This window comes from Trachypithecus francoisi, unplaced genomic scaffold, assembly GCF_009764315.1.
Source record: "Trachypithecus francoisi isolate TF-2019V2 unplaced genomic scaffold, Tfra_2.0 Lachesis_group5, whole genome shotgun sequence".
Taxonomy (NCBI): Eukaryota; Metazoa; Chordata; class Mammalia; order Primates; family Cercopithecidae; genus Trachypithecus; species Trachypithecus francoisi.
The window spans coordinates 62691006-62717929 of NW_022681470.1; the positions used below are offsets into that span (position 1 = coordinate 62691006).

Here is a 26924-nt window from a genome sequence, read left to right on the forward strand (position 1 = left end):
TAAAATATTAACTGTAGTCACCATGCTGTACATTAGGTCTCCAAAACTTGTTCATCTTATGACTGCAAGTTTGTTTGTGCCCTTTGACCATCATCTCCCCATTCTCCCCACCCTCTGACCCCGGTAGCCATCCTCCACTCTCTTTTTCTATGAGATCCACTTTTCTGATATTCCACACACTGGATAAACGAGATCATGCAGTATTTGTCTTTCTATGCCTGGTTTATTTCACTTAGTGTAATGTCTTCCAGGTCCATCCATGTTGTTGCAAATAGCAGAATTTCCTTTAAGGCTGAATAATATTCTGTCGTGTGTATGTGTATGTATATAAACACACGTATCACATTTTCTTTATACATTCATCCACTGACAATCTGATTCCATATCGTGGCTATTGCAAATAATGCTGTGATGAACATGGGCATGCAGATACCTCTTTGAGGTATTTCATTTTCTTTGGATATATATCCAGAAGTGGGACTGCTGGATCATATGGTAGTTCTACTTTTAAATTTTTTGAGGAATCTCTATACTGTTCTCCACAATGGCTGTACCAATTTATATTCCCACTAACAATGGATAAGGGTTCCCTTTTTTCCACCTCCTCACCTACACTTGTTACATTTGACTTTTTGAGAATAGCCATCCTACTAGGCGTGAGGTGGTATCTCATTGTGGTTTTTTCTTTTTGTTTTTGTTTTTGTTTTTTTTTGAGACGGAGTCTCGCTGTGTCGCCCAGGCTGGAGTGCAGTGGCGCGATCTCGGCTCACTACAAGCTCCGCCTCCCGGGTTCATGCCATTCTCCTGCCTCAGCCTCCGACTAGCTGGGACTACAGGCACCCGCCACCTCGCCCGGCTAATTATTCGTATTTTTAGTAGAGACGGGGTTTCACCGTGTTAGCCAGGATGGTCTTGATCTCCTGACCTCGTGATCCGCCCGCCTCGGCCTCCCAAAGTGCTGGGATTACAGGCTTGAGCCACCGCGCCCGGCCTGTTTGTTTGTTTTTTGAGGTGGAGTTTCGCTCTTGTCCCTCAGGCTGGAGTGCAACGGTGCAATCTCAGCTCACTGCAACCTCCATCTCCCAGGTTCAAGCAATTCTCCTGCCTCAGCCTCCCAAGTAGCTGAGATTACAGGTGCGCACCACCACACCTGACTAATTTTTGTATTTTTAGTAGAGACGGGTTTCATTACGTTGACCAGGCTGGTCTCAAACTCCTGACCTCAGGTGATTCACCCACCTTGGCTTCCCAAAGTGTTGGGATTACAGGCGTGAGCCATGGTGCCCAGCTCATTGTGGTTTTGATTTGTATTTCCCTAATGACTGTGATGTTGAGCACCTTTTCATACACCTGCTGGGTGTTTGTATGTCTTCTTTGGAAAAATGTCTATTTAGGTCCTTTGTCCATTTTTAAATCGGGTTATTTGGTTTTGTGTGTGTGGGGGGGGGGGTTGTGCTATTGAGCTGTATGTGTTCCTTATATATTTTGCATATTAATGCCTTACTGAAAACATGGTTTGCAAATATTTTCTCCCATTCTGTAGGCTGCCTTTTCATTTTGTAGACTGTTTTCTTTGCTGTACGTTATCACCTTCCTCTTAGCTATCTGTGTTCAAATCTTGGTACTACTGACTCCGTCTTATGCCTCACTGTTAGTCATCAATGTAGAAACTTCTTGATTCCTTCTTTTTTTTTTTTTTTTTTTTTTTTTTTTTTGAGACGGAGTCTCGCGCTGTCACCCAGGCTGGAGTGCTGTGGCCGGATCTCAGCTCACTGCAAGCTCCGCCTCCCGGGTTCACGCCATTCTCCTGCCTCAGCCTCCCGAGTAGCTGGGACTACAGGCGCCGCCACCTCGCCCGGCTAGTTTTTTGTAGTTTTTAGTAGAGACGGGGTTTCACCGTGTTAGTCAGGATGGTCTCGATCTCCTGACCTCGTGATCCGCCCGTCTCGGCCTCCCAAAGTGCTAGGATTACAGGCTTGAGCCACCGCGCCCGGCCTTTGATTCCTTCTTCATTGCATTTCTCAAATTCATTTTTCACTTGCCATCTATACTGTCACCATTCATGCTTAAACTACTAGAACAGTCTTTCTTCTCTCCTTTTTCTGTAATCTGTAGTAGATATAACAGGCAATACTACCTTCCTAAACCACAGTACTCATATCATTCTCATACTTAATTTTTCAATAAGTCCATACAGCTTCCACAATAAAGGCTAAACTGTACTAGCATTTAAGCTACCACCAGAGAGATTTCTCAAGGCCAAATCTAATATTACTCTACTCAAAATACCTCCACAGGCCAGGCACAATGGCTCACGCCTGTAATCCCAGCACTTTGGGAGGCTGAGGCAAGCAGATTACTTGCGATCAGGAGTTCGAGACCAGCCTGACCAACAGGGTGAAACCCCGTCTCTACTAAAAATACAAAAAAAAAAAAAAAAAAAAAATTAGCTGGGCATGGTGGTGTGCGCCTGTAATCCCAGCTACTGTGGAGGCTGAGGCACGAGAATCAAATCGCTTGAACCCTGGAGGTGGAGGCTGCAGTGAGCTGAGATGGCGCCACTGCACTCCAGCCTGTGAGACAGAGCGAGACTCCGTTTCAATAAAAAATAAATAAAATCCCTCCATGAACTGGGGAAAATATTTGCAATATGTGTGACAAAAGGTTAATGTTCACAATATAAAAAGAGGTTTTTCAAAGTCACAAGACAAAATGAAAACAGACATAGGACACAAATAGGTGACTCATACAATAAAAATGACTAATACATTTAAAAATATGATCACTTGTAACAAAAAACGAATTAAAAAATTTTTCTAGCATGCACACTGCAGGATTAGAAAAGGTACATTATTTTAAGAAAATTTAAAAAGTATTTCATTTCTTAGATTGGTAAAGGTTGAAAACTGTCTTATTAAGGATATGGGGAAACTGGCCTCTCAGACCCTACTGGTGGGAGTTTATATCAAAGTGCGTATACTCTGACCCATTTCTAGGAGTTCCTAAAGAAGTTTCACATAAATTTATAAATATGTAATTATATTAGTTTGTAGCACTCTTTATAATAGAGGAAAAAGGAATACTTCAAATATCCATCAATAGATAATTGGCAAAGGCCAGGCCCGGTGGCTCACGCCTGTAATCCCAGCACTTTAGGAGGCCGAGGTGGATGGATCACCTGCAGGAGTTCGAGACCAGCCTGGCCAACATAGTGAAACCCCATCTCTACTAAAAATACAAAAAATTAGCCGGGCTCCTGGTGGCAAGTGCCTGTAATCCCAGCTACTGCAGAGGCTGAGGCAGAATTGCTTAAACCCGGAAGGTGGAAGTTGCAGTGAGCTGAGATCATGCCACTGTACTCCAACCTGGGCAACAGAGTGAGACTCTGTCTCAAAAAAAAAAAAAAAAAAGATAACTGGCAACATAAATTATTAATATATCCATAGAGTCCTGTGCAACAATGAAAAGGAATGAGCTAGAACTGTATGTTCTTACATGGGAACATAGCCAAGATACATTAAAAAGAAAAAAGCAAACTATAGAAAGCCAAATATGAGCCTATTTATTCTTTTTTTTTTTCTTTTTTTAAGGGGAATGGTTTGCAGCTAGTACTGTACATGTAGAGAAAAACCTGAAAGGATACTCAAACTCTTTTTTTTTTTTTTTTTTTTGAGACAGAGTCTCACTCTGTCGCCCAGGCTGGAGTGCAGTGGCCGCATCTCAGCTCACTGCAAGCTCCGCCTCCGGGTTTATGCCATTCTCCTGCCTCAGCCTCCCAAGTAGCTGGGACTACAGGTGCCCGCCACCGCGCCCGGCTAGTTTTTTGTATTTTTTAGTAGAGACAGGGTTTCGCCAGGTTAGCCAGGATGGTCTCGATCTCCTGACCTTGTGATCCGCCTGTCTCGGCCTCCCAAAGCGCTGGGATTACAGGCTTGAGCCACCGCGCCCGGCTCAAACTCTTAATTGAGTTATCTTTCAGTGATGAAATAAGAGGAAATTTCTCTCTCTTTCTTATCTGTTTGTTTGTTTGTTTGGAGATAGAGTCTTGCTTTGTTGTCCATGCTGGAGGGCAGTAGCCCGATCTTGGCTCACTGCAACCTCTGCCTTCTGGGTTCAAGCAATTCTCCAGCCTCAGTCTCCCCAGTAGCTGGGACTACAGGCATGCGCCACCAAGCCCAGCTAATTTTGGTATTTTTAGTAGAGACAGGGTTTCACCATGTTGGCCGGGATGGTCTTGATCTCTTGACCTCATGATCCACCCGCCTTGGCCTCCCAAAGTGCTGGGATTATAGGCGTGAGCCACCGCACCCGGCTTACTTTTTATTTTTATTTTTTGAGACAGAGTCTTGCTCTGTTGCCCAGGATGGAGTGCTGTGGCACGATCTTGGCTCACTGCAACCTCCACCTCCTGGGTTCAAGCAATTCTCTTGCCTCAGCCTCCCTAGTAGCTGGGATTACAGGCATGCACTGCCAAGCCTGGCTAATTTTTGTATTTTTAGTAGAGACAGGGTTTCGCCATGTTGGCCTGGCTAGTCTTGAACTCCTGACCTCAAATGATCCACCCACCTTGACCTCCCAAAGTTCTGGGATTACAGGTGTGAGTCACTGTGCCTGGCTCCTTTTTAAAAATGTCTATAATTTGAATTTTAAAAAACAGTGCTTATTCTTGGCCCTACTACCAACTAGCTGTGTGACCTCGGGCAAGTTCCTTAACCCTTTTACTACTCGGTTTTCCCATCTTTGGTAGGCACAATAATGACTACCCCAAAATGTCCATGTCCTAATTCCTGGAATCCGTGACTATGTGAGCAGGGAGTAATGTTGCTAATCAGCTGATCTTGAGGTGGGATAATTAACCTCGATTATTGCAGTGGGCCCAATGTAATCACAAGGGTCCTTAAAAGTGGAAGAGGAATGAGGCATGGTGGCTCATGCCTGTGATCTTAGCACTTTGGGAGGCCGAGGCGGGTGGATTGCTTGAGGCCAGATGTTTGAGACCAGCCTGGCCAAATGGCAAAACCCTATCTACTAAAAACAAAAAAATTAGCTGGGTGTGGTGACGCATGCCTGTAATCCCAGCTACTCAGGAGGCTGAGGCATGAGAATTCCTTGAACCCGGGAGGCGGAGATTGCAGTAGGCCAAGTAGTGCCACTGCACTCCAAACTGGGTGATAGAACAAGGCTATTTCCCGCACCGCCCCTTGCCAAAACAAAACAAAACAACAACAACAAAAAAACGAAAGTGGAAGAGGAACAGACAGACATGATGGCTCATGCCTGTAATTCCAGCATTTTGGGAGGCTAAGGCAGGAGGATAGTTTGGGCCCAGGAGTTTGAGACCCGCCTGGGTAACATAGCATCCTCTGCCTTGGCCCCCCAAAGTGCCTATCTCTACAAAAAATTAGGAAAAAATAGATTAGTCATGTGTGTTGGTGTGGGCCTGTGATCCTAGCTACTAAGGACGCTGAGGTGGGAGGATTGTTTGAGCTTGGGAAGTCCAGGCTGCAGTGAGCTGTGGTCGTGCCACTGCACTCCATCCTGAGCAACAGACTAAGACCCTGTCTCAAAAGCAAAATAAAACAAACAAACAAGTGGAAGTGGGAGGCAGAAAAGGTCAGAGTGATGAGATATAGGAAAGGTTTCATCAGCTATAGCTGGCTTTTGAAGATGAAGAAAGGGAGCCATGAGCCAAGGAATGTGGGCAGCCTCTAGAAGCCAGAAAAAGCAAGAAAAATGATTCTTCCCTAAAATAGCTACTAGAGAGGAATGCAGCCCTGCCAACACCAATTTTACCCCAGAGAGACCCATTTTGGACTTCTGACCTCTAGAGCTGTAAGATACATTAATTTGTGTTGTTTTAAGCCACTTATAAAAGAAGTAATGTTTATGTTTTTCAGTAAGAAAAAAAAAAAGATTAAAAATGCCCTTTCAATAGTTCTCTGCTACAGGTGAAATCCAGGCCAGATGTGGTGGCTCACATTTGTAATCCCAGCACTTTGGGAGGCCAAGGTTAGAGGATAGCTTGAAGCCAGGAGTTTGAGGCTGCACTGAGCTATGACCACATTACTACATCCCAGCCTGGGTAACAGAGCAAGACCCTGACTTAAAAAAAAAAAAAAAAAAGATGAAGCCTAAACACTTCAGCATGGCATACAAACTCTCATTAATTTGACCCAAACTCCAATCTCATTTTCTCACCTCTGCCTTTGCTATGGTCTGTATGTTTTGTGTCCTTCCAAAATTCATTTCTGTTTTTTTGAGGTAGGGTCTTGCTCTGTTGCCTAGGCTGGAGTGTAGTGGTCCAATCATAGCGTACTGCAGCCTCAAACTCCTAGGCTCAAGCCATGTTCTGTCTTGTCCTCCTAAAGTGCTGGGATTACAGGCATGAGCCACCGCATCTGGCCTCATTTTTGTATTTTTTGTAGAGATAGGGTCTCACTTTGTTGCCCAGGCTGGTCTCAAACTCCTAGCTTCAGGCAGTCCTCCTACCTCTGCCACCCAGGGTGCTGGGATTAGAAATGTGAGTCATTATGCCCAGCCTAAAAATTCATATGTTAAAATCTATTTCCCAGCCAAGCACGGTGGCTCACGCATGTAATCCCAGCACTTTGGGAGGCCAAGGTGGGTGGATCACTTGAAGTCAGGCATTCGAGACCAGCCTAGCCAACATAGTGAAACCCCATCTCTCTGAAAAATACAAAAATTAGCCAGCCATGGTGGCATGTGCCTGTAATCCCAGCTACTTGGGAGACTGAGGAAGGAGAATTGCTTGAACCCGGGAGGCGGAGGTTGCAATGAGCCAAGATTGCACCAGTACACTCTAACCTGGGCAGTAAGAGCGAAACTCTATTTCAAAAAAACAAAAAAGAAAAAACAAAAACCATCTATTTCCCAGTGTGTTGGTAGTAGGAGATGGGGCCTTTGGGAGGTGACTAGGTCATGAAGGTGGAAGGCTCCTGAGTGGGATTACTGCCTTAGGAAAGAGGGCACAGGGAACTTGTTTGCCCCTTCTGCCATGTGAGGAAGCAGCAAGAAGGTGCCACCTATGAACAGGAGTGCCCTCCCCAGACACAAAATCTGCTGGCACATTGATCTTGGACTTTCAGCCTCCAGAATTGTGAGCAATACATTTCTGTTGTTTATAGATTACCCAAATCTAAGGCATTTTGTTATAGCAGCCTAAACAAAGAGAATGCTACAGTCCTCCTGCCAGCTCCAGCTATAGTGAATATCCACTATTCTCCAAATTTCCTGTAGTCTTCCATTTGGCAACCTCTTACCCAGCTTGAGCACCCTTTCTTTTACAAGGCTTTCCCTGACCTCATCCTTGCCCTCCATCACTACAAGAAGTAAAGACTTGGTGCTCTCTGCACTGAGACACAATTCTTTACACATGTCCATCTGCTTTCTGGACTGCCCTTCCTAGACAGGAACCTTCTTTTCCCCAGCCCTGCATCCTACATACCCAATGAAGTACCTGGCACATGGTAGGTACACCATTATTGCTTAAATTAATGACCTAAACAATCTGCCAATAATCTAAGCTTATTTCCCACTGCTGTAAACATAAATGCTGGGTTCTACTGGCTACTTCCCAAACCTGCATAAGAATTCTAAACTTTTGTCCCAACCTGAAATCCTATCTCACCTCTTGATTTTTATCCATCTTAAATGCTACTTCAAAAACTCTTTCTTGACCTCCTTCTTCTTTGGACTTCAATAGCATGGGCCTTTATATCCCCTATAACTCCTCCCGTAATCATGGACACATAAAAGGTGTGTAATAAAAAATATTTTGTTTAGGCTAGGTGCAGTGGCTCATGTCTGTAATCCCAACATTTTGGGATGCCGAGGTGAGAGGATTGTTTGAGGCTAGGAGCTTGAGACCAGCCTAGGTAACATAGCAAGCCCCTGTCTCTACCAAAAAAAAAAAAAAAGTTTTGTTTAAATATGAATACAATTATGTGAAAAAATATTTGCATAAAAGTTGATTGAAAGCAAATTTATTGAAATGGAAATAGAGGTTCTGTTTGGGTTGCTGGGCCCTAGGAGGTTTGGATTTTTTTTTTTTTTTTGAGATGGAGTTTCACTCTTGTTGCCCAGGCTGGTGTGCCATGGCGCAATCCAACTCATTGCAACCTCTGCCTCCCGGGTTCAAGCAATTCTCCTGCCTCAGCCTCCTGAGTAGCTGGGATTACAGGCCTGTGCCACCACGCCTGACTAATTTTGTATTTTTAGTAGAGATGGGGTTTCTCCATGTTGGTCGGGCTGATCTCGAACTCCTGACCTCAGGTAATCCGCCCGCCTTGGCCTCCCAAAGTGCTGGAATTACAGGCATGAGCCACTGTGCCTGGCCTATTTTCTTTAATGAGTAGGTTTTTCATATTTCATTACAAAAGTATTGGAAAAATTATATACCCCTTTAATACCTTACGGTTTCCACCATATTGAACACTTGTTAAATGGAAAAACTTCAAGGAAGCCGTGTAGTACAGTACAGGGCCCAGTTTCTGGAGCAACACCACTTAAGGTTAAAAAAAAAATCACAGTTTTGCCACTTGTTGGCTGTTTAATCTTTGAGCAAAGTCTAAATTTTTTGTTCCTCAGTTTCCTTACATATTTATCTCATAGGGTCATTGTGAAAATAAAAATAATCCATGTGAAGTACTTAGGTGAGAACTTGGTTTATACCAAACACTCGGATGAACATGGCCGCAACAGTTGAAGCTGGAATGGTTGTCAAAATCTCTGCACTTGCAAACAAAAAGGGGATATTCAAAATTAAATGACAGTCACTGAGGTGACATATCTTAGTAAGTGGAACTTGTCAATTAAACAGCTTGGGATATGTCTGCACTACATGCTATTCTAACTGCACCTAATTTGGCCCCAAATTTAATTACATGCATGTATCTATTTAACACATGAGCATGTTCTCAAAAGATATCTAACACAAACCAAGAGTTTCAAACCCCAAAGGGCTCAGTTCTGTTTCTCTAAATGTCTGGGCTTATTTTCTAAAATAGGTTTTTCAGGCCAAATGTTTCCCAGAAACCTACATGACAGAATGGAGACAGAGAATGAGAAGACTTGCAGTTATGCCTTGGCTGTATTACAAATTCAACCAGCTGCCTTTCAGTCAAATTTCAAGACATTTGTTCCCTGAAACACAGAATGGGAGGAATTGCTTACTTTCTTATTTCAAAGATAGTGTAAGAGGCATATACAACTCACAGATCTGAGGGAAGAATTCTATATGAAATAAATCATAAAATATCTCTTTCCTCTTCCTGTCTGCTTTTTCCCCATTAACATATAATTCATTCTTAATCAGATGAACTTTAACTTGATTGCAAATTAAATTAGACTATAAAAAAGGAATCAAAACAGTACCTATCATGATATGATGGTTAATTTTATGTGTCAACTTGACTGGACCACAGGGTGCCCAAATACTTGGCCAGACATTATTTTGGGTATTTCTGTGAGGGTGTTTTGGACGAGATTAACATTTAAATTGGCAGACAGAGTAAAGCAGATTGCTCTTCTCAATGTAGGTGGGCCTCATCCAATCAGTTGAAGGTCTGAGTAGAACAAAATACTACCTTTCCCCAAGTAAAAGAGAATTCTCCTTCCTGACAGGCTTTGAACTGGATCATTGGCTCTTCCAGCCCGCTGAACATCAGCTCTGCAGATTTATTTTTTTTTTTGAGACAGTGTCTTACTTTGTCACCCAGACTGGAGTGCAGTGGCATGATTTTGGCTCACTGAAACCTCCGCCTCCCATGTTCAAGCAATTCTCCTGCCTCAGCCTCCTGAATAGCTGGGACTACAGGTGCCCACCACCATGCCTGGCTAATTTTTGTATTTTCTAGTAGAGACGGGGTTTCATCATGTTGGCCAGGGTTATCTTGAACTCCCAACCTCAAAGGATCCGCTCACCTCAGTCTCCCAAAGGGTTGGGACTACAGGCGTGAGCCACTGCCCCCAGCCAATCTCTGCAGATTTTGGATTTGCCAGCCTCCATAATTGTGTAAGCCAACTCCTTGTAATAAACACACATAAATTTAGGTATCTATATCTCCCTATATGTTTATTTCTATATATCTTTTACTTACAATATTTACCAATCTCTCTTATTGGTTCTATTTCCCTGGAGAACTCTAATATAGAACAATAAATAACATTATACCAAAACTGCAGCTAAAACTTCAGAGAATTCAGGTCATGCTGGAAAACTAAAGGCAGGCAGGGGTTTTCTAACAACAAAGGTCACTGGCCGGGTGTGGTGGCTCAAGTCTGTAATCCCAGCACTTTGGGAGGCCCAGACGGGCGGATCACGAGGTCGGGAGATCGAGACCATCCTGGCTAACACGGTGAAACCCCCGTCTCTACTAAAAAATACAAAAAACTAGCCAGGCGACGTGGCGGGTGCCTGTAGTCCCAGCTACTCCAGAGGCTGAGGCAGGAGAATGGCGTAAACCCGGGAGGCGGAGCTTGCAGTGAACTGAGATCCGGCCACTGCACTCCAGCCTGGGCAACAGAACAAGGCTCTGTCTCAAAAAAAAAAAAAAAAAAAAGGTCATATATTCTGACTATATCCTGAAGTCTCTGGTATGTATGGCAGAATAAAAAAAAAAAAGTAGAAATATGGCAAAACCCTGTCTCTACAAAAAATACAAAAATCAGCTGGGTGCAGGGGCATGAGCCTGTAGTCTTAATTACTCATGAGGCCGAGGTGGGGAGGTTAGAAGATTGCTTGAGTCCAGGAGGTTGAGGCTGTAGCAAGCCAAGATCGCACCACTACACTCCAGCCGGGGTGACAGAGTGAGACCCTATCTCAAAAAAAAAAAAAAAAGACATAATGCGAGGCTGGGTGTGCGATGGCTCATGTCTCCTATAATCCCAGCACTGTGGGAGGCAGAGGCAGGCAGATCACCTGAGCTCAGGAGTTCAAGACTAGCCTGGGCAAAATGGTGAAACCCTGTCTTTACAAAAATACAAAAATTGGCCAGGTGTGGTGGCATGCTGGGACGTATAGTCCCAGCTACTCGAGGTTGAGGTGGGAGGATGGCTTGCATCCAGGAGGTCAAGGCTGCAGTAAGCTGAGATTGTGCCACTGCACTCCAGCTTCAGTGACAGAGTGAGACCCTGTCTCAAAACAAACAAAAAAAGCCCAACTATATATATATATATCATATATATAATTACATGTAGAGTTCTTTCCAGAATACCTCATTTTCTAGTGACTTCCTGCCTATTCTAACCTGCAGCTTTGGGGGTTATTTGGCTTTAACAGATGAGTCACTTACACAGCTGAGGAAATCTTCCTATACACAGTGAACCAAGAAGGGTGGAGGGGAAAAGTGCATTGAGTTTTGTTTCCTTGAGCAATCTGGTTACTAGATTTTACAGAATTCTATGGAAATTTTTACATCCTCTAACCACAGCCTTAGCCACTGCCTACAAAAGTATCAGGCTCAAGAAAGGCCTCACGTTAGATGAGATAGTATCCTGAGGACCGAAGAGAGACCACCTACAGAAAAAGTTAAATCTGGAGATAATAGGAAACAGTGAGGGACCCCAGCTGGAGAAAGTGAATCAGGGAAACATCGTGGGGTAATTCTGGCTCAATAGCAGCGATAAAGCAGCAAACCATTCTTTACTGCTAAAGGGCCTTCCCTGACCTACAATCTCCTCTGCCCCGCTTATGTGGTCACTCAGCTAAGTGACCAAATTTCTTCTATTCAAAGAAGAAAGCCAGGGCAGACACTACCCCACAGCTGTGTTCTCAGCCCTCCCTTAGGGTTTCTGAGAACACTCTTGGGGAACTATGTTTTCTTTTCGGCCAAAAGCCACCTCAGTGGTTGGAGAGGCATCTTGTCTCAAATATAGGTCCGTTTCTAGGGAGGGGCTACAATATCTATGTTCCAAACAATTTTGGACGCTACCCCTTTTGAATGCACCAAAGAGGTAGCATCTGAATGATAAGACCTAATTATTTTTAGTAGCATCACATTTCCATTCATGTAAATATTTTATTTTCCTAATCATAATTGCTTTTCTTTTATGGATAGGGGCATGAAGAAGAATTAGTTACATTTCAGTTCCTTCTTTTTTTTTTTTTTTTTTTTGAGACGGAGTCTTGCTCTGTCACCCAGGCTGGAGTGCAGTGGCCAGGTCTCAGCTCACTGCATGCTCTGCCTCCCGGGTTTACGCCCTTCTCCTACCTCAGCCTCCCAAGTAGCTGGGACTACAGGCGCCCGCCACCTCGCCCGGCTAGTTTTTTGTAGTTTTCAGTAGAGACGGGGTTTCACCGTGTTAGCCAGGATAGTCTTGATCTTCTGACCTCGTGATCCGCCCGTCTCGGCCTCCCAAAGTGCTGGGATTACAGGCTTGAGCCACCGCGCCCGGCCAGTTCCTTCTTTAATTAGTTTCAGGCCTGTAATGTTCACCAGTTGGGAGAGAATATCCAGAAGGGCTGGCTGGCCGGCCAACCTCTAGCAATGCTTGAAAAGGCAGGTAAATCCTGAGTCAGCAAATGGGAAAAGAAAGCACATTCAGTTTTTCAACAAGGTCACATTTTCAAGCAGTATTTGGCGTGTTACATCAAGTACTGAATTGGTACCAGGCAGATGGATCTAAGCAATTGGTATTAGTAAGTTAACAGGTAAACAGAATAATATTTACCTTCATTTTAAAAGAAGGTATTTAACCGCATTTCTCACTTGTAAGTGGGAGGTAAACATTGGACACACACATAAAGATGAGAACAACAGACACTGGGGACCCCCAAAAGTGGGGAGAGAGAACTCCCAAGAGTTGAGAAACTGCCTACTGGATGCTATGTTCACTAACTGGGAGACAGGCTAAGCAGAAACCCAAGCTTTAGCATCACACAATATATCTATGTAACAAACTTGCCCACGTAACCTTTGAATCGAAAATTTAAAAAATGAAAAGGTATTTAAAAAATAAACAGGTATTTAAAAAATAAAGTCTCCAGTTCCGCAATCCTCTTGAGCTATCAGTATAAAACAGCACTTTGACAAACTCACATTAAAGGCCAATAACTACCATGAATACAAGACTTAGTTCTCATTTATTTGTGATTTTGCAGGTGTTCAAACCAATGAATGAAAATCAATGATCTCTTCATATCAATGAAATTTGCTACTCCACTATTATCTTCAGAATCATAGTAATCAAAATGCTACCTGAAAATGGTAATACAAAAGAGAACTATTAATACAAGGTTTCAGAAGACTGTGCAAGTTAAAATAATTGGCATTCAAAAAACACACAACAAACCACCAAAGGGTGTGGCCCCTTTTCTCTCTCTGATATGTGGCCTCTGATCTCTTAGGGCAGTGGTTTTCAACGTCTGTGTAGCAGAATCACCCGAAAAGCTAACAGAACATATAGAAACCCAGGATTTGCATTTAAATGTAAATACAAAAGGCCTGGGTCTCTGTATCTTTACCAAGTTCTCCAGGAATGGTTTTCAAACCAGGCTAATCACAATCACCAGGGAAGCTTTGAAAACAACACATTCCTAGGCTTCATCCCTAGAAATTCTGATTCAGTAGGTTTGAGGTTGGGACCCAAAAATCTTTTTTTTTTTTTTTTTGAGATGGAGTTTCACTCTTGTTGCCCAGGCTGGAGTGTAATGGTGCGATCTCAGCTCACTGCAACCTCTACCTCCCGGGTTCAAGCAATTCTCCTGCCTCAGTCACCCAAGTAGCTGGGATTACAGGCGCCCGCCACCATGCCCAGCTAATTTTTTGTATTTTTAGTAGAGACGGGGTTTCAGTATGTTGGCCAGGTTGGTCTTGAACTCCTGACCTCAGGCAATCTGCCTGCCTCAGCCTCCCAAAGTGCTGGGATTACAGGCGTGAGTCGCCACATGCAGCTCAGGACCCAAAAATCTTAAAACATTTAAACAATTTTAACAAACTTCCCAGGTATTCCTGATCAGCCAGATTTGGGAACTACTGACTTAGCAAACTTATTTCAGGTCTATCAAAGAACTTCAGGCCTCTGAGTTTACTAAGAATATCGATAACTTTGGTTAGGTTATAAACCACCATCCTAGAGAGAATTTAACAAATTAAACAGTCTAGTAGTGATTTGATACTAAAAAGCCCTGCCCAATTTAGTACTTAAATTACCTAATGATTTTCTGTCTATCCACCTTCCTCCCCCAGGCTAGGGCCTGCATGTAATATGTTTCCTATGACTAAGTGCCTATGTGCTCACAAAGTTGCCCCAGTGGAGGCTGTTAACTTCTCCCTTTTCTTCTTCCATTTAGATTCCCAAAGCTGTGAGGAGCAGACCTATTTTGAAGCATCACAGCCAACTGATGTCACTTGCAGTATTATGCATTAAGACATCAACCCAGAAACCTGCAAATTGGAGACACTAGACAACCCTATCATGAGGATTAAGCTCTTTGTGGAAGAAAATGCTCTCATTGCATGAAATAGGTAGTTTAAAAATGACTTTTTTTTGTTTTTTTGTTTTTTGAGATGGAGTCTTGCTCTGTCACCCAGGCTGAAGTATAGTGGCATGATCTCGGTTCACTGCAACCTCTGTCTCCCAGTCTCAAACGATTCTCCCACCTCAGTCTCCAGAGTAGCCACAGGGATTACAGACATGTGCCATCACGCCTAGCTAATTTTTGTACTTTTAGTAGAGATGGGGTTTTGCCATGCTGGCCAGGTTGGTCTCAAACTTCTGGACTCAAGTGATCTGTCTGTCTTGGCTTCCCCAAATGCTGGGATTACAGGCATGAGCCACCATGCCCGGCCAAAAAACTTGACTATTCTTGATGCCAAGACAAGAGAAACTTAATTATGACTTTAGAAGTTTCAAAAATACAGTGACTTCTGGGTCACTTCTAATAGCCAAAAATCCGTAGATGTCCAGACCCCCTCCTTCTGCATTCCAGAATCAGATGTTTACATTCCAAGACAGAAAGAATCTGAAACAATGGCCTACAAGAAATTTGGGGAATGACATTTGATCTCATTTTCCTCTCAATTGGAGGTCATGATATCAATGAATATCAAATGGAAAACTAAGCTCAAAAGTAGGTGAGAATCATGATCTCTAAAACGCAGGTGCTGATTTCTAATCCTTCTCACAAAATTCCGAATCACAAATCGAGGGCTGATGAGATGATCTTACACAGAAGGCACTAACTGGCACTAACATGAGCCAGCAACACGTCCAAGACTAATCCAGGAGATGCAGAAATGCACACAGGCCCCAGGTGTCTTTTCTAAATGACAACGGGCCTCCTTACTGGACAGTAGTCAGGAGACAATTCAAATGTACTTAAAACTGTCAAGTGGGCAACCAAAGGGAAGAGACTTAAAAGACCTCCCAGAACTGGGATGGAAAACAAGCCAAACACTACTAGCAGCAGGACCAGCTGGAGGACTTGGTTTGTAGATTGATGTAGTCTCCTTGGGTAGACAAAGACATGATATCTTCTCTGGAATTTCTCATCATCTTTTCAATGAGGACTCTAAAAAACAAAAAATAAGCCTGAGAAGCTTATTTTGGAGGAAAAGTAGAAATGGCAGATGTAGTCTGGTTTATCATCAGAGACTATTTGGTAAAGCCAGAAGGTTTACATGCCCCTTTGTCCCCAGTTATCTCAGGAGAGAAGACAGTATCCCTGACCTTTAGGGACTGGCATTCCAGTGGCTCAGTCTGTCACTGTCGGCTCAGAAACAAGAAAAGAGGGTCCATAGGGCCACGGTGGAAGATGGATACCTCTGCATGCCTATCAGCATGAGCTACTTACCTCATAGCCTCATTAATATTTTTGTTCTCCTTGACTGATGTTTCTGTCCAACCTGTGAAACCATTCTCTTTACTGAAACGGTCAATCTGGTCCCGGCTCACTGCCCAAGGGGACAGATCACACTGGTAAAGAGAAAAAAATAAAAGGCAATATCATAAACTTCCTGGGAATAAGAATATGGCTCAGATACTGTGGATTTTAAATATTTGTTTTCACCAATGGATAAGAACACCAGCATTGGAAATTTACAGTTGACATTCTTCCCAAAGAAAGTCTCACCCTTGGCTGGGCGCGGTGGCTCACGCCTGTAATCCCAGCACTTTGGGAGGCCGAGGCGGGCAGATCATGAGGTCAGGAGATTGAGACCATCCTGGCTAACACGATGAAATCCCGTCTCTACTAAAAATACAAAAAATTAGCCAGATGTGGTGGCGGGCACCTGTAGTCCCAGCTACTCAGGTGGCTGAGGCAGGAGAATGGCGTGAACCCGGGAGGCGGAGCTTGCAGTGAGCCGAGATCGAGCCACTGCACTCCAGCCTGGGCGACACAGCGAGACTCCGTCTCAGAAAAAAAAAAAAAGAAAAGGAAAGTCTCATCCTCAACATCCTTTGAAAGGAGGTAGAGATGATTCTGCCAACTTAAGAAGGGGAAATGGATGCCCAGAATCAGAGATTTTACTTCCTTTCTAACCACAGATAGAGGCTAGGGATCATTTTCTTTCTCTTTTTTTTTGAGACAGAGTCTCGCACTGTCACCCAGGCTGGAATGCAGTGGCACGATCTCGGCTCAGTGCAAGCTCCGCCTCCCAGTTTCACGCCATTCTCCTGCCTCGGCCTCCCAAGTAGCTGGGACTACAGGTGCCCGCCACAACGCCCAGCTAAATTTTTGTATTTTTAGTAGAGATGGGGTTTCACCATGTTAGCCAGGATGGTCTCGATCTCCTGACCTTGCGGTCCGCCTGCCTCGGCCTCCCAAAATGCTAGGATTACAGGCGTGAGCCACGGCACCCGGCAGGCTAGGGACCATTTTCTGAGACTGGCCACATACCTTGTTGGCCAAGAGCAGGCAGGGCACCGGCTCTCCATTGGGTAGTGTGAGCTTGCTGTCTAGGTCCTGTTTCCACCTCTGGCTGTTGCTGAAGGTAGTGGCATTGGTAACGTCAAACATAATAACACAGGCAGAGGCATCCCGATAATACAGTCGTGTCATAGAGGTGAAGCGCTCCTGCCCTGGGGAGAAAAGGGAGAGTTCTCAAGAAGATGACCCAAGAGCCAGCCTCCACATCCTCTCTAACACCTCAGCCTCTCCCCATTCCTTGTGGAGGGGGGCAGTAAGCATATGTGGCAGAGGGAGTCACTCACTTTACCCCTCTGACTCTTGGTTTTCTATCTATCCCGTAAAGGGATAATGAAGCCTGATTATTTCCAAGGCAGATTCCGCACCCTGATTGCTCCAGTCCATATCCCTGCTCTGCTGCATACTATTTGACTTCAGGCAAATTAAGCTCTCAGTGCTTCAGATTTCTCATTTGTAAAGTAAAGATAAAAGCAGTAGCTTTTTTCTTTTTTTTAAAGAGTTTCACTCCTGTTGCCCAGACTGGAGTGCATCTAGGCTCACTGCAACCTCCGCCTCCCAGGTTCAAGTGATTCTCCAAAAGCAGTAGCTTTTATGATAGGGTTGGTGTGAGGATTAATGAGTCAGTGAATTTAAAATGCTTAGAAGAATGCTTGGCACATAATAAGGATTCACTATTTTTACTGTATCTATTTTCTGGGGATCTTGTTTTTCACTAAGGTCAGTCTTAAACCTAGAAAAAGTACCCTCCCCTGCTGTGGGAGTGTGCACTATAGTCTGGACAATCCATCACCTTGCCAGCCCCTCCATCCACATAGAGACTGCTCTAGATCTATTCAGGGCAAAACATCTACAAAAGCTCTGCACCTATTCAGCTCGTGTGTCCTCAGAGCAGCTCAATCATTCCAGCTTCAGAAAAACAATTTCTGGCTTTGCTGCCCCATTTTTTTTTTTCCTCAGAGTTTCCTGGTTAAATCAAAATTTCTTCCCTCGTTCCTATCCAGCCCTCCCACTTTACCTGCAATATCCCACAGCTGAAGTCGCACTATCTCGGAGTCAGACCACTGGAGAACCTTCAGAGCAAAATCCACTGAAAATATATGTACATTATACCTTAATAAAATTTCACTGTAAAAAATGAATAGGGATAAACTCAAATCAAATAGGCAGTGACAACCCGATGGACACACAACTCGAATCCCATGTTTATCTTTAAGCCCTCAATTCACTGAGATGAGTCCACACGTGTGCATTAAGTGTGAGATGGATGGTTCATACTCACTCTCCAAAGGAGTTTCCAGCTTTTACTCTCCTGTCAAGCTCATTTGTTTGCTACTACTTGTCTCCAAGACTGGGGGTGGGAGTAACTATGAAAACAACTCTCATTCTCAGGTTAAAGAGTTTCTGGGAGATTTAGGGGGTTTTCTCAGGGAAGGGGTGATGGGGGAGAAGGGGGAAATGAGACAAGTGTGGTTGTTTTTGTATCTTCCACATTCAATTTCACTGCTGGTTTCTAATCAAATTGTATTATGAAAACAACACACCATGGGGAACTCTACATCCACCATAAGGTTGCAGGTATTATCTTGGGCAAGAATGGAATAAACGGAAAAGGTCCCAGAGGAGTCCCAAGAAGACACTGCGTGGATGTTGCTGAAGAGTCCTGCTGGAATCTACCACAAAGTCTGCAGATGCTGAGACTCCTTAAGGCTAAGCATTCCATGGGGAAAAGCTTTGGCTAAGGAGAGAAACACAGTAATTTCTGAGGTTTGGAAATATTATCTTTCACATGTGTAACAGGATTCACAGCTAAGGGAAATTTAGACGGAACACTGAAAAAAAAAATAGCCAGAGTCAATTATATTCTTTGATAAACGAAAACTACAGCAATTGTTAAAAATTAACTATTAATAGCAGGCCAATTTTAACCCAAATCCGTGAAATAGGGACCCTTATATTATTTAGGAGTGGAAGGGCAGAGAGGTAAAGATAGTGTGTCTGAAACTTTGAACCTTTAATTTTGCCAGACTTAAATTTTTTGTTCCTTTGTTTTTGAGACAGGGTCTCACTCTGTTGCCCAGGCTACAGTGCAGTGAGTGGTGTGAACGGGGCTTACTAAAGCCTTGACCTCCCGAGTTCAAGCAATCCTCTAGTCTGAGTTTCCGGAGTAGCTGGAACCACGGCTACTTTTTTCTTTAATTTTTGTAAAGGTGGGGTCTTGCTGTGTTTCCCATGGCTGCTCTCGAACTCCTGGGCTCAAGCAATCCTCCTGCCTCAGCCTCCTAAAGTGCTGGGATTGCAAGTATGAACCACTGTACTGGGCTCTACTGGGGGTTCTTAAGGAGAATGTTTTAATTGCAATGTAAATGCTTAATTTCTTTTTAAACTTCCATATGAACAGGAGCACACATTTTCACTTTTTCCATTGGTACGTTTTTCTCCCCTTAAAACAAGTTCTTTTAAGAGAGAAAATTTTAAGTAACTCTCCCCCATCACCAGCTCTTCCTAAATACCTTCTAATTAACAATAAGGCATTTCTACCTCTGAAAAAATAACAAGTTGAGTCCAAAGGCCACACCCGGGAAAGAAATGAAAGAACTCAGTGTTCCCTTCCTCCCTACCTTCTTCAGTTTGAGGAAAAAAGTGGTGGGTAGATAGGTCAGAGAAGTGGTATATTTCACATTCTTCGAAGAATTCCTAGGTTACCTTTATTTAAGCAATCAACGGACAAAAACACAGCTCATCAGCCCTCATGGGCATCTCACTGCGTAGCCAAGGGGCTCGTTTGGGGATTTTGTGTTTTCCATCCCACCCACAGCCCCACAACAAAGCTAGAGTCCTTCAGACCAGTTCCGCTTCCTGCGTTCTCCCACTGAAGCCAGGTTAAACACCTTGCGGTTCCTTCCTCAACAGAGGGGCAGAACTACAGCCCCAGCCGGCACCTAACCAGGAGGCCCCCAGAGGATCTCAGCTGCTTCTGCTGATTGGAGAGATGCCAGACAGCTGAAAGGCTGGAGACTTGAGTTCACAGTGCGCCTGCAATAAACAGCAATTGCTTATCCTCATCCTCCCTTCCCTATTTCTCATCTTCACGCCTTTGCTCTTACCTTTCTCCTGGCAGTGGGGTCAGGTTGGGAAAAATCTAACTGGGGAAACTCAAAGAGAGGCGTGTAAACGAAACACCCGGCAATTACACCATCTAGGTTCCCAGACAGTACTTCCTAACCCGAAGAAGGACCCAACAACCGACAGCAAATCCGGATCCCACTTGGGTCCCCAGCTCGAGTACGCGGTCGAGGCCTCCTCCTCCCCGTCCCCCGAGAGACGTCTCACCTCCCACCGTGGACTTGTAGTGTTTGCTGAAGCTGTCCTGGGAATATCGCTGCACCAGCGACGTCTTGCCCACTGCGGCGTCCCCCACCACCAGAACTTTGAACAGGTGGTCGCGGCTGCCCATGGCTAGCGGGGTGTGCGTTTTAGGGAGGCGGGAAGTGGGGGAGTCGCTTGTTTTAACCCCTTTGGCTCCGGACCCTCTTCAAACTGAAGTGAGGCATTCCCACCCACCGCCTGTGTGGGCTGCTCTGACGAGAAAACAAAAAAGGAAACTTTGCACTCAACCTATACGTGCTTCCTCCCCGGGCGGCCGCAACCTGGGTGGGGCGCAGGGCGCAAGCTCCGAGCCCCCGGCTGTTCGCACCTTCCCCACCCCCTCCTGGCCTGACTGCCGAGAAACGGGACCAGGCGCCTCGGAACCTCCCCACCAAGACTTTCCCGGAGCTGCTCCGAGTCAGTGACTGAATCCCAGTCAGCTCATTACACCACTGGGGCCAGATGATGAGGACCCTCCCCTTGCAGCACATACCAAATTGTGAGGAAGGAGCAGCCGGTACCTTTCTGTTCCCTAGACGCCGTCCCGCGCCTCTCTCTCCCCTTCCTCCGCCAGCGTCACGTGCAGGGTTGCCTGGAGCACTACATTTCCCAGCTTTCATCACGGTAAAGAGAACCAGCCGAGTGCGGAGGCTCACCCGCGAAGCCTCCTGGGAAATGTAGTGTATTCTTTTTTTCGTTTTAAGCCAACCTACACAAAGTTTCAAGGCTTCAAAACTCCTTCAACAGTTCGGAATCTTATTTTGAAACAATTCTGGGTCAGTAAAGATCCCTTAAGAGGAGATTTGTGCAACGTGATCTCACTGGCCTGAATCCATCTCCAGATAGTCTTCTGTCTTTAAAGGTTTAACGGAGTTAAGATGAAAACTTATTTCGTTAGTAAAAGTCCAAGCCTCATCCATAATGCTCCAAGTGAAGTCCGTTTCCTATTCCTTCAAATAGATAGACAAGCCCAGGACTTTGTGAAATGACTCATATTTTCTGTATGAACTTGCCCAATACCAGGCAAGTTCAGGAAAACTTGACCCAAGAGACCATTCTTTGGAAAAAACATATGCCAAAAGTTACAGCATTTAATATCCAGCAATAACAATAAAGATAGACAGAAAACAAGAGACAGTTCCCCATTCATACTTCTACAATGCCTATTCTAACCATACTACTCATGTATCACTTGAGCTAGAGGCTAATTGAAACATACTGGGAATCCTTCTCGATTCGTAGTGGCTGTTGTTAATAGATAATCATAAAACTAGTGTTTGGCAAATAATTTTAATTTCTCAGCCTGAAACTTTACTGACCTGCCTGCCACTTAGGTAGGAGTTGGCAGGACATGAGCTCAATGGCAAGCAAAGAGAGCTCCATTTTCTAGACTTTTTCTAGAAACAGAGGAAGGGAACCAGCAGGGCCATGGGAAAACAGCCCAGGACCAGACACTATGAAATCTTGCGTAGGTCTCTTGATAGAGAGGCTATCACTTATGTTTTGTGGGGAAAGAACATCAGCGTGGTTCACAATATATTTTGCCCAGAATGTTTGTTACTCAGGTAGAGGAGGTTAGGCCAGGCTACTCACCTTTAAGGATCCAATGTTCTCTGTTCCTATTCGTTTTGACATAGTTGACCACTCCTTGACATTTGTTTCCCTTATACTTTCTATGACACTGCTCTTTCTTTGTCATCCCTCTACTTCTCCGATGATTATCCTTTTCTTTCAGGTTTCTCTCCATCCCATTTCCCTCTAAGTATTTCCTAAGGCTAGATTCTTGGTCTTTGAGTCAATCATTCTATAAACTCTTCAATGAATTGTCCTTGGTGTCAAAGATCTGTCTTCACTGTATTTGTTCTTTATCTCTGATCAGTGATATTCAATGCCCAAAAGGTGCCTCCACTTGGATGTCCTGCCACATTCTTCCTCTTACTACATTGCCACAAAAATAGCTCTTTTTCTCAGCTTCCCTATTTCTGTCACTGGTGTCATTATTTCTTCCCTCCATGTAGACTTCAGATCCTGAGAATTATTATTTCCTTTACACTTGTCCCTTTATACCTATTTATTTATTTGTTTATTTATTTATTGAGATGGAGTCTCACTCTGTTGCCCAGTCTGGAGTGCAGTGGCATTATCTTGGCTCACTGCAACCTCTGCTTCCTGGGCTCAAGTGATTCTTGTGCCTCAGCCTCCTGCGTAGCTGGTACTACAGGTACATGCCACCAAGCCTGGCTAATTTTTGTATTTTTTGTAGAGACAGGGTTTTATCATGTTGGCCAGGCTGGTCTTGAACTCCTGACCTCAAGTGATCTGCCCGCCTCAGCCTCCCAAAGTGCTGGGATTACAGACGTGAGCCACCGCACCTGGCCTAGACCCTTAAAAAAAAAAAGTCAGTTACCATATCTGATTGTTTCTTCAGTAAGTGGTTTCTCCCACTCATCCTCTCTGCTTCATATCCAGTAACACTTTCCTTTTTTTTTTTCTTCTCTAACTTTTATTTTAGGTTCAGGGGGTACATGTGCAGGTTTGTTACACCAGTAAACTGCATGTTGCGCAAGTTTGGCGTACAGATAATTTTGTCACCCAGGTAATCAACAAATAACACTTTCCTAGTTCAGGCTTTCACCATCTCACATCTACATTACCGCAGTAACCTGTTCATTGGTTTCCCTGAGTTTATTTTCTTTTTAAGTCACCCTCTACAACTGCACAGGATGGTTTTCCTAAAACACCATTGTTTGTTCTTCCTTATCTACCAACTGTCTTTCAACAAAAAGGCCAACCTCCCTGAAGCTGGTGTCCAAAGCTTTCTATGCACCTGCCCCAGCCTACCTAACCAATTTTATCTCACCCGACTTCAAATGGGAGTTTCCTCCCTCCAACAAGGTGAGGTTCCTTATGCTCTTTTAAAGCCCAATGTCATTTTTGGTTTTCTATTTTTGTCCAGGATGCATCACCTTTCAGAATACTCTTCAGGTTTCAAAATCTTACTTAAATATCTTCTAATACACCTTTCGGCTGGGTGCTGTGGCTCATGCCTGTAATCCCAGCACTTTGGGAGGCTAAGGCAGGGGGATCACTTGAAGTCAGGAGTTCAAGACCAACCTGGCCAACATGGTGAAACCCCATCTCTACTAAAAATACAAAAAAAAAAAAAAAAAAGCTAAATCTTACTTAAATATTATTAAGAAAATCAAAAGGAAGAGAAACTATATTATTCACTACGTGGGAGTAGATTGTCATAAAGGTCACTGTAAGTTCTAAAATTTTAGTGTTCATAAGAATCATCTACCTGGGGTACTTGTTAAATACTGACATTTTGATTCTGTAGGGCTAGGGGAGGACCCAGGTGAATCTGCTTTTTTAACAAGTACCTATGTGATTGCTAGGCCAGATTCTACTTTGAGAAATGGTACTCCTTCAAGGCCTGACTTAAATATCTACTTATTTATAAACATTTCCCTTATTATTACAGCCTTTATTGGTCACCTGTAGCATTTATATTCTTTTTTTTTTTTTTTTTTTTAGATGGAGTCTTGCTCTTGACACCCAGGCTGGAGTGCAATGGTGCGATTTTGGTTCACCGTGACTTCTGCCTCCCGGGTTCAAGTGATTCTCCTGCCTCAGCCTCCCAAGTAACTGGGATTACAGGCATGTGCCACTACACCTGGCTAAGTTTTGTATTTTTAGTAGAGACAGGGTTTCACCGTGTTGGCCAGGCTGGTCTCAAACTCCTGATCTTGTGATCCACCTGCCTTGGCCTCCCAAAGTGCTGGGATTATAGGTGTGAGCCACCGCACCTGGCCTGTAGCATTTATATTATATTTGCACTTTGGTCACTTAACTATGTGACCAATTTATAATTATTTAACTTATATAAGCAACCAGCATGTCTAGTCTAGAAGAAAACAGAAAAAATAACTTTTTCCTTCAAAATTTTGACTTTGCTCCTGATCATCTGTGAAAGGAACTACTTAGCTTCCAAAATCAGAAAGGTGGGGAGTTAAGATTTAAGAGGGAAGATTAGCAAATTCCTGAAAGTCACAGTTCTCAAAGTAGTAATCATTTCTTTGATGGGAATGAGAGGAGTATTTCTTTTTTTCCCTTCCTTTCTTCTCTTCTCTTCTGATTTTTTTGAGACACAGTTTCGCTCTGCTGCCCAGGCTGGAGTTCAGTGGCGCAATCTCGGCTCACTGCAACCTCCACTTCCTGGGTTTAAGCGATTCTCCTGCCTCAGCCTCCCGAGTAGCTTGGATTACAGGTGGCTGCCACCATGCCCAGCTAATTTTTTTTGTATTTTTAGTAGAGATGGGGTTTCACCATTTTGGCCAGGCTGGTCTTGAACTCCTGACTTTAAGTGATCCCTCTGCCTTAGCCTCCCAAAGTGCTGGGATTACAGGCATGAGCCACAGCACCCAGCCAAAAGGTGTATTTCTTCAACACTAAATTGCAGTTCTGATCGCAGTTTTAAAGACAGATGGTTATAAGAGAAAGAGAACATACATTCAAGGTGCCAAACAATTGATTTGCACATATAGTAGGCCCTTGAACCACTCAGGGGTTACGAGCGCCTACCTACCCTCCAGTCAAAAATTCGTATGTCACTTTTCACTCCCCGAGAACTTAATTACTAATAGCCTACTGTTGACTGGGAGTCTTACCAATAACATAAACAGCCGATTAACACATATTTTATGTTATATGTATCATATACTATATTCTTACAATAAAGTAAGTTAGAGGAAAGAAAATGTGTTAAGAAAATCATAAGGAAGAGAAAATATATTTACTATTCATTCAGTGGAAGCGGTTCATCATAAAGGTCTTTACCCTTGGCATTTTCATGTTGAATAAACCAAGGAGGAGGGGAAGAAAGGGGAGGGTTTGGTCTTGCTGTCTCAGGGGTGGCAGAAGAGGAAGAAAAGCCCTGTGTAAGCGGATCTGTGCAGTTCCAACCCGTGTTGTTCAAGGGTCAACTGGTATATGTTTGGAACATATAGTTTGGAAGCTGGGGAAAGGGATCAGCCTTGCTCTGTTACTATCACACTTCCTGTATGTGTCTGCCTCTCTCTTTTGTACTTTTTACTTTCCACTTTTTATTTTGAAAAATTTCAAACCCATAGAAAAGTTAAGAGTACAATGCATACTAATATGTCCTTAATCGAGATTTACCAGTTACTAACATTTTGCCATATCTGCTTTGTCTCTTTGTGTGTGTGTTGAACTGTTTGAAAGTAAGTAGCAGACACTTCAAAGACACTTCAAGCTTAAATACTTCAACATACAGATCCTAATAACAAAATTATCCTACAAAGCCAAAATACCAATTTTTTTTTTTTTTTTTGACAGAGTCTCATTCTGACACCCAGGCTGGAGTGCAGTGGCACCATTTTGGCTCACTGCAACCTCTGCCTCCCGGGTTCAAGTAATTCTTCTGCCTCAGTCTCCCAAGCAGCTGGGACTACAGGTGCACGCTACCTCACGGAGCTAATTTTTTGTATTTTTAATAGAGATAGAGTTTGCCATGTTGGCCAGGCTGGTCTCACATTCCTGGCCTCAAGTGATTTGCCTGCTTCGGTCTCCCAAAGTGCTGGGATTACAGGAGTGAGCCACCTCGCCCAGCCCAAAATACCATTGTCACACCTACGAAAATTAACCTTAATCCAATAATATCATCTAATAAACAGTTTACATTTACATCTCTCTATAGTTCCCCAATATTTTTTTTCTCATTTTCTCCTCACCTCTTATCCAGAATACAATGAAGTTTCACGCATGGAATTTGGTTATTCTATTTCTTTAGTCTCTTTCAATCTTAGGAGCATGCTGTGTCCAGTATAGGAGCCAGTAGCCATGTGTGGTTATTTACATTTAAATTATACAAAATTAGCTGGGCTTGGTGGCTCCTGCCTGCAATCTCAGCTACTCAGGAGGCTGAGGCAGGAGGATGGCTTGAGGTTAGGAATTTGAGACCAGTCTGGGCAACATAGCAAGATCTCCTCTCTAAAAAAAAATTTTTAAGTAATTAATTAAAATAAATAAATTTAGAGACCTAATCTCTATTAGGATTCCTGACTTTCCAGGTACTTTCTGATCATCTGCCTTCCCATGTGGCTTGCTTCCAGGAGTGAATGTGCTGGTCAGGCTGACGTGTCCATCCAGTCCACTGACCAGCTGGCATCTGGTCTTATGCACAGGCCTCTGGGGCTGTGTGGGTCTGTCAGCCTTCTTGAGTGGGATGATGTCTGAATGGGACATCATCAGTTGCCTAGTCACACTTCAAGTGCTAAGTAGCCATATTTGGCTAGCAGTTACTATATTGAACAACACAGACATAAACTAGTTCCATCATCACAGAAAGGCCTATTGGACAGTACTGTCTATAATAATCCCTTGCCTTTTTTTTTTTAACTTTCTATAATATTGACTTTCTTTTTAGAGTCCATGCCAGTTGCCTTATAGAAAGTCTCATATCCTGGATTGTCTGTTTGTTTCCTCAAGATTAGATTTAAGAAACATTTTGGGCAAGAGCCCCACACAGAGGATATGGTGAGCATCTTAGAATGTTGCTGATGTCAGGTAGCTATTGGTGATGCCTACACTATGAATTCAATGAACACTTGTTGAAGAAATGATCTGGTGCCAGGCAATCTCCTAA

The 26924-nt window shown here is 43.7% G+C and overlaps 1 protein-coding gene across 7 annotated transcripts; it reads right to left on the minus strand.

The window, feature by feature from the left end:
• Positions 1-13083: 13083 nt before the first annotated feature.
• Positions 13084-20875, minus strand: RAB29 (RAB29, member RAS oncogene family). 7 transcript variants are annotated; one of them, XM_033199943.1, is made up of 6 exons: positions 20751-20875; positions 20222-20469; positions 17907-17978; positions 16862-17043; positions 15815-15936; positions 13084-15532 (listed from the first exon to the last, which is right to left on the minus strand). In XM_033199943.1, the coding sequence occupies exons 2-6, from the start codon at positions 20343-20345 to the stop codon at positions 15421-15423; spliced, it is 612 nt and encodes a 203-aa protein (XP_033055834.1). In that variant the 5' UTR covers positions 20346-20469; positions 20751-20875; the 3' UTR covers positions 13084-15420. The 7 variants fall into 7 exon arrangements, with proteins under 7 accessions (XP_033055834.1, XP_033055837.1, XP_033055835.1 ...); XM_033199946.1 differs by having other exon boundaries at positions 20222-20464; positions 20779-20862; XM_033199944.1 differs by having other exon boundaries at positions 20779-20861.
• Between the last annotated feature and the right edge of the window lie 6049 nt (positions 20876-26924).